Raw genomic sequence first — 7500 nt, forward strand, 5'->3', positions numbered from 1 at the left:
AGGAACACACATTGAAAGGTTTATTTGAATGGCCTTTCAACGTCTGGAAATGCATGAAAACGTAGTGATTGCGTTATCGTTGATTGATCATAAGAATAACGTTGAGCACTGCTGGATGGCTTGGGATGAGTTGCTCTTTGTGAGTACGAGTTGTCCTCCAGCCGCAGCTAAACAGAAATAGGAAAATGCTGTCAAGGCTTCGAATGTCACGCTTTTTGAGGACCTGATATGCGTTCTTCGTCTTGGAATCCCGGTTGGAGGCAACCGAATCCACAAATGTCCTCCAAAACTGCTGTCTGCCTCTCGCCCACAGTGACTCAACTGCTGAAATACTTTGGTATTTCTGGTTCACTCTTGGTCAGCCAGACGGGCTGAGCTATTCTTGATGCCAACGCCGTACAACAAAGCAAAGCTCTAGAATTTCTGACTTGTCCCCCGAAAAGTTTCAGACTTGGAGGATACCAACCAAGGGAGCTGGATAAGACTCAACCTAAAAATAAATAAGAATCTACTCGCCCACAGAAAACCAAACCCTGGTGAGTACCAGAGGTCCCTTCATGGCAACCCTTGTAGCTCGACAGGGAGACATGGGGAAGCACTGCGGCTCTCGTGTACTGCTCAGAGTTAAAGCCGATTGGGGAGGGAGGGAGGGAGGGAGAGAGAGAGAGAGAGAGAGAGAGAGAGAGAGAGAGAGAGAGAGAGAGAGAGAGAGAGAGAGAGAGAGAGAGAGAGAGAGAGAGAGAGAGAGAGAGAGAGGGAGAGGGAGAGGGAGAGGGAGAGAGAGGGAGAGGGGGAGAGAGAGAGAGAGAGAGAGAGAGAGAGAGAGAGAGAGAGAGAGAGAGAGAGAGAGAGAGAGGAGCACAATCTGCGGTCCAAGGTGACTTTGTGATCAGGTTCCAGCCCAGCTTCAAATCCCCAGCTTCAGGCTGTCTCTCTTTGTGTGATACAAAAAATGTTGGGGGTGTGGGTTCTGTATGTGTGTGTGCGTGTGTGTCTGTGTCTGGGTGTGTGCGTGTGTGTGTGTATGTGTGTGCATGTGCGTCCCTGTATGTGGCGAAAGCCTGTGATGTTTTTGAAGTAAGCGAGTCCTTCCCTGGAAGTCGGTGACACATTACCTCCTCTGACCCAGTGCTGCTGAATTGACCCATCGGCTGGTTGGGTTCAATTGGGAAAAAGCCTTCAGTATCTTTGGTTCAGTGTACACATAGTCTGAGAGTAAATTCATGTAAGCAGACAGTCTCTGCAGATTCCCCAATTTAAGGAGGATGGATGGCAACTACACGGCTGTTTAGATGGAAGTGGTTATAAAGGAGGCACAGGAACAACCAGTCCTTCCTAACCATTAAGAACTAACTAAACTTTATGTTGTCCTAATGGACAACATTATCACACAAATGTTCAGACTGAGGGCACCTTTTGATTTGCAATGGTGGAGACATTGTTGAGTTCTGTTCCAATGCATGTGCTATGTGTGCCCGTTCAAACTGAGAGGGGGACAGGCACAGATAATTCCCATGTACGCAAACCGCCAGCGAGACTTTCACGAGACTCGATTGAAAGAAATCACAAAAAGGGCAAAATGGTGGAATGGAAAGACGGAGAAGTCAGAGCAGCGTCTAACGGTTTTGTGTTGGCCGCTGATGGAACACCTCCTAGCTAAGCCCGGACGACAAAAGAGGGAAAGGAAGTTGAAGTGAACATAAAAGTGGGGTGAAGCGAGTGGAAGAGGTTCAGAGGTCGGAGGTGAAGTGGCACCGCTGAGGGGGGAGGTACGGGGGGGGGGGGGGGGGGGGGGGGGGGGGGGGGGGGGGGATGGGGAAGAGTGTGTGGAAGGGAAGGAGTGTACGCCCACCCCCGCCCACCATCCCAACTCCCCCCCCGGGGTCTGGGCAGCTGTTTGTCTGGCCCGGTTGGAGCTTAGATCAGACCCCAGCACCACGCTTCACTACATCCCAATGGCACCAGATTCAACAGGAGACACCCGCAACCACTTTGTCTCGGAAATACTCAGCCGAAACAATTCCAACGGGGAATTGTTTTGAATCGATTGGAGGGCTATGGAGATGATGACTCCTCCCCCCCGCGCCCGCCCATTGGTTTTCAAGGCGAACAACAAAACTTTTGCACCATTTCTCAGTTAAAGACTATTGTAAAGCTCTTTCTTCACGGTGGACCACCGTTTTTGTCTATGGACTAAACTCAGTCTGTATCTTAGTGGCACAGAGGTGCGCATAGAGAGAAAACTGGTTGAAATAGAGATCTCGGTTTAGTTTGGATCCCCTTGTAGGCCCATAGGAGTTTATGTGTATGTTTGTGTGCAGAGAGAGAAGCCGGCTCCAATAGCAGCGAGCGTGTCTCAGTCTAAGTCCCCTTGAAAGTCTCCCCCTTTTTTAAGAGCTGTTTAAAAAGGGACGCCCCCTCTTTGTGTCCAGTGTTCTCTGTGGCGTATGGAAGGGTCTTTGTCCCTCCGCTTTCATGTGCCCACACAATGGCTGGGGCCGTTTGAAACACAACAGTAGATGAACTGCACTGACAGTGTATTAAACTCTGATGAATTGCCTGTGCGAGGCATAGATCAATGTCCTTCAACCCCTTAGCACACAGTGGGCCCGGGCCTTGTCTTGGTTAAATGGAACAGGTTGCTGGCTGGATGGCCGGCCTTTTGAGAAAGGCCTGATTATATTCATGTTTTGTTGAGGCAGAAGCCTTTTTAAAATGTGTAAATCACGGTGGGGCTGAAATGGGGTGCCCATTTTGTCTCTTCCATTCAGGGGGTTGACATTGTGCGTCTGTCTGCAGTTTGATGTAGATATGTGAGACTTTTCATGTGGCTCCAAGTGAGCAGCTATCTATGGGGGTTTCTGCGTGAGCATTTTATAAAAACACTCTACCAGAATGTTTATCCCAATGTATTTTCGGAAAACTCTTCCTCTTTATTCTCGGTAAAAATATTTTTTTTAAACAGCCGATGGCCGTGGCTACAAAACCCGGTACAAAACCAGTTTCCCAGCGTGTAAACGTACACTGAAAGAGGAGTAGGCTACACTCCCGGTCCCCAGGAGCGTCCCACAGGTTTCACAAACATACTTGAGATGTCTGGTTGCCAAAAGGCTGGCGGTCTACCTTTGACCCCTTAATGACTTATCCCCCTCTGAAGGGGGGCTTTGGGCGGCCTGTTTACACAGATCACAGCCCCGGCCACTTAAGAAGAACAACAGGGCCGCCCCGCCGCGCCTCCTGGGCCTCTCCCAGAGGGACCGGCCTCTCCAGCCGCCCCGCGGCCCGCCTCACCCACCTTGAGATTAATCACAGGTGGCAGGGAGAGGTCTCGAGACCCCCGCTGCCTTGGAGAGAGGACGGGGTGAGGGGGGGCTGAGTCCTGCGTGCGGCGGTGGTGCATTGTGTAATGAGGCAGCGATGGAGTCGCTCTGATAAACGAAAGGGGAAAGGAATAAAAACGGACCGACAGAGAGGGGATTTCCTCTGCAACGTGCGAAGGAGGATTTATGGGTCATCTCCGAGGTCCTGTTAAAGGAGAGATGTTTCATCACCACAGACTGTACCATTGTGCTGCGATGTGTGATGCGTGTATGTGTGCGTGTGTTCAGTCTGAACTGACACTCCTCTTTCCTCCCTAGGTGTGGTTCAGCAACAGGCGAGCCAGGTGGCGCAAGCAGGCGGGAGCCAATCAGCTTGCAGCATTCAACCACCTGCTCCCTGGAGGCTTCCCACCCACCGGAATGCCATCCCTACCCACCTACCAGCTCCCGGAGTCCAGCTATCCCGGTAGCACATTGGCCCAGGGTGAATATCGAATGGGTAGCATAGAGAAGAAGTTAAGGGTGGGGGGAGGGAAGTCTTTACATCTTTCATTTCCTATGGGCAGTATGTCTTCTATATTTGTTGCGGATGTTAATTCAATTGAAGCATCATATACGAACCATGTGCCAGATAAAGGTTGCATACAGCTAGTCATTATCTGTACAACAGGTTCTTTGTTGCCAAGCGCCAAGACATACATTCTCATTTAATTTATTTAACAACAGAGGGGGCATTTGTATTTCCTGCCAAAGATGGTGTGTGTGTGTGTTTGTGACTGTGTGTGTGTGTGATAGTATTTCATTGAGTGCCTCAGAATTGCACAGAATTAAATAATAAATAAGCAAACTTTTCCAATAAAAATAAAGAAATATTCTTAATATAGAAACATAGTGAGTCTGTGATTCCCCTGCTAACATTCCTTGGTTTTGTGTGTGTGTGTGTGTGTGTGTGTGTGTGTGTGTGTGTGTGTGTGTGTGTGTGTGTGTGTGTGTGTGTGTGTGTGTGTGTGTGTGTGTGTGTGTGTGTGTGTGTGTGTGTGTGTGCGTGACAGACGGCAGCAGTACGTTGCACAGACCCCAGCCCCTGCCGCCCTCCTCCATGCACCAGGGCGGCCTGTCCGCAGACAGCGGCTCCGCCTACGGCCTCTCGTCCAACCGCCACGGCTTCTCCAGCTACTCCGACACCTTCATGAGCCCCGCCGGCTCCGGGAACCACATGAACGCCGTCAGCAACGGCCTCTCCCCGCAGGTGAGCCCCCGGTCCCTGGGTAGTGGGTTCACCGTGTGCGTTTGTGCGAGTGCGTTGAACACGTGAGTCCGTTCTGCTGTTTCCTCTTCCTCCTCTCGTCTTGTCTTCTCCGCTCCTCTTCCTCACCCCGAGTAAGTCTTCAACTGCAATTAAAATTCATCCAAACGTACGGCGGGGAAAAGGCGGGGGGGAAAAACTGCCGGTGTGGGCTTTCAGTCGTTGCCTTTAAACCCCTGGATATAATCTGGCAACTCTAATTTGATACATTCATAAAACAATTGGATTAACATCAACAAATTAAAATTCATCTTGATACCACGGCAACTGCTCGTGCCGCACCAAACAGCCGGGCTGACTTGACTTTCCTGGGACATTGAAATCCTCGCACATCACAGTAGCAACACATGCACATGAAATAATTAGCTCAAGCTTATAGATGTAGCCCCTTAATCTCCTTGAAGTAATTGTCTGCAGCTGGAAGATTTCATTACTATGTGTGATTTTCCTTCGTCCCTCGTTCTCTCTCTCTCTCTCTCTCTCTCGCTCTCTCTCTCTCTCTCTCTCTCTCTCTCTCTCCCTCTCTCTCTCTCTCTCTCTCTCTCTCTCTCTCTCTCTCTCTCTCTCTCTCTCTCTCTCTCTCTCTCTCTCTCCCCCCCACCCTCCTCTTTGAGGGCCATGGCGCTGGCACCCTGCTAGAAGCAGGAAGCTAGGCCCGGTACTTGGGTTTAGTGTATGTACAGCCATGCTAGACATCTGTTCTGTCCTCGGTTCCCCCTGTGGGGTCATGTATGATACCTGCTCCGCTTCCTCTTCCTGTGACCTACAGGGATTGCACATCAGCAGCGGCAGCAGCAGCATTGCCCTCCCTGTAATTAGATTCCATGTTTTTCTGCTAATTGCAGTTTAGAACATAGCGCCGCCCCTTAACGCCTGCCGTGTCTCCTCCTGTCACAGAAAATGCAATTTCTTCAACATTCTCAGTGCGGCGTTAGCTGCCTGTTCAGGTTTGCGCGCGTGGTCTCTCTCTCTTTTGGCGAAAGAATCTGGCGGGTTCCGCGTTATCCTCTTTGGGAACCGCCATTAATGAGCGTTTAAAATGCGACTCCATGGTAAGGGTTGAGTCTTAAGTAGCACAGAAAGCAAAATGATTTGTGTTGATGCAAATCGTATGTGCGGTGTGAATTATACACAATTACCCATCAATACTGGCCAGTCTTGCCCAGCCTCACCAACATCATGTGGTTAACAGGCAGAAAATAAGATTGAAATGGTGTGTAAAGAGTTGAAAATGAATTTCAATGCCGCATTTGTCCACAATTACCCCCTCGTTCACACGTGTTATATTGGGAGGGTTTTCTCACCCCCCCCCCCCCCCCCCCCCCCGTTCCTTCAAATATTTCTCAAAGCAGATTGAAAACATTCTTGGTATTACCCTCTTTCTTCAGAGAAGAAAGAATTAAGGATTTTGTGACATAAAAGAGATTTCCTCTCCCGCTGAAGCTGCGGAGGATAACATGGAGTCTCAGTGTGTTTGATTGTTATTGGTGGTGCAGGGGCTTTAGCCGCTAATGCTCTCACTGCTAACCTGCGAGGAAACACACACAGGGAACATGCACTCTATTATTATTATCATCATTATTATTATTAATGGCTGTCCTTAATACTATTTATCCTTACTGCCTGCTCTGCCTCCACAAGGTAGGATATCAGGCTTGTGTCTAAAGGATAAATAACTACTTTTTGTGCACAAGGCATAGGCCTATGATTTTTTTGCATGTAATAATTATTATGTTCATTTTATTGTTTTGCTCGCTTACACCTTTAAAAATATATATTTTTTTAACACGTTGAGTTTAATATTGATAAATATATTTTACAGAAATAATACAATTCTTTATAATAATTATTACTATAAGTGCAATTTTTGGTTAATTTTTTATGCCTATGTATATAATTTCAGACAGTACTTTGGATGCAGCTAAGGAATGTAAATATGTTTACTTGGCTCAGATTGCTATGCCATGTGGCATTCCAACCAATTCATGGAGATAAATGTCCTCTCTGACAGTGGAGCAAGAGTTCAATCTTTTTCTTAGTTCCCTGCTGTGCAGCCACTCACACACTCGCTCTCCCTCCCTCCCTCCCTCCCTCTTCCTCTCTCTCTCTCTCTCTCTCTCTCTCTCTCTCTCTCTCCCTCTCTCTTTCTCTCCCTCTTCCTCTCCTCCTTCCTCATACCAATACCAAAGCACTTAAAAATAATAAATGTACACCATAACAAATACCTTCATCCTCTCTGGCCCGGTGCTTTGCACACTGTTAAACAAATGTTTCCGTCATCTCAGGGATTATGCCTACCCAGGGTGGGAAATATGTTGTTGATATGTGCTACCTTGCAAAGATATATATATATATATATTTATATAAATAAAATATATTTTGACACTCCTGTGTAATGGAAAAAGCAATAGAAAGACACTCTTCATCGAGATGGAAATGAGAATTTCATATTGTACACGTCTGTTTGGAGGAGATATGCTTGTGCATCAATACTGTGTGTGTGTGTGTGTGTGTGTGTGTGTGTGTGTGTGTGTGTTGTGTGTGTGTGTGTGTGTGTGTGTGTGTGTGTGTGTGTGTGTGTGTGTGTGTGTGTGTGTGTGTGTATTTGTGTGTGTGTGTTTGCATGTGTGCGTGTGTATGTGCGTGTGTGCGTGCGTCTGTGTGTTATTGTGGTCTATTTTCTGTTTAGTCTGGCATTGATGGCCTAGTGCTAACTGGTAAAGATTGACAAAAAAAGTGCTGTGATTCCCAGTAAATAGGCTGTGGTGGCACGGCGCCAAGTCCTGTAATGGAATCCTGCAGCGTCCGGCGTTCCCGACAGGTGCTCCCGTCCGTCCCAATCCCATAACCTATCCCGACGGCACACATTTTCCC

General features: G+C 48.1%; 1 protein-coding gene across 6 annotated transcripts in view; it reads left to right on the forward strand.

The window, feature by feature from the left end:
• pax7a (paired box 7a) overlaps nt 1-7500 on the forward strand; it is a 46786-nt gene that overhangs the window by 25713 nt on the left and 13573 nt on the right. For 5 of the 6 annotated variants that reach the window (XM_030375820.1, XM_030375821.1, XM_030375825.1 and 2 more), the window contains 2 exons: nt 3639-3804; nt 4373-4569. In XM_030375820.1, the coding sequence (XP_030231680.1) occupies nt 3639-3804; nt 4373-4569 (363 nt within the window). The remainder of the gene's footprint in view (nt 1-3638; nt 3805-4372; nt 4570-7500) is intronic. The other variant, XM_030375823.1, reaches the window with a different exon arrangement.

The sequence above is a fragment of the Gadus morhua genome, chromosome 13 (assembly GCF_902167405.1).
Source record: "Gadus morhua chromosome 13, gadMor3.0, whole genome shotgun sequence".
NCBI lineage: Eukaryota > Metazoa > Chordata > Actinopteri > Gadiformes > Gadidae > Gadus > Gadus morhua.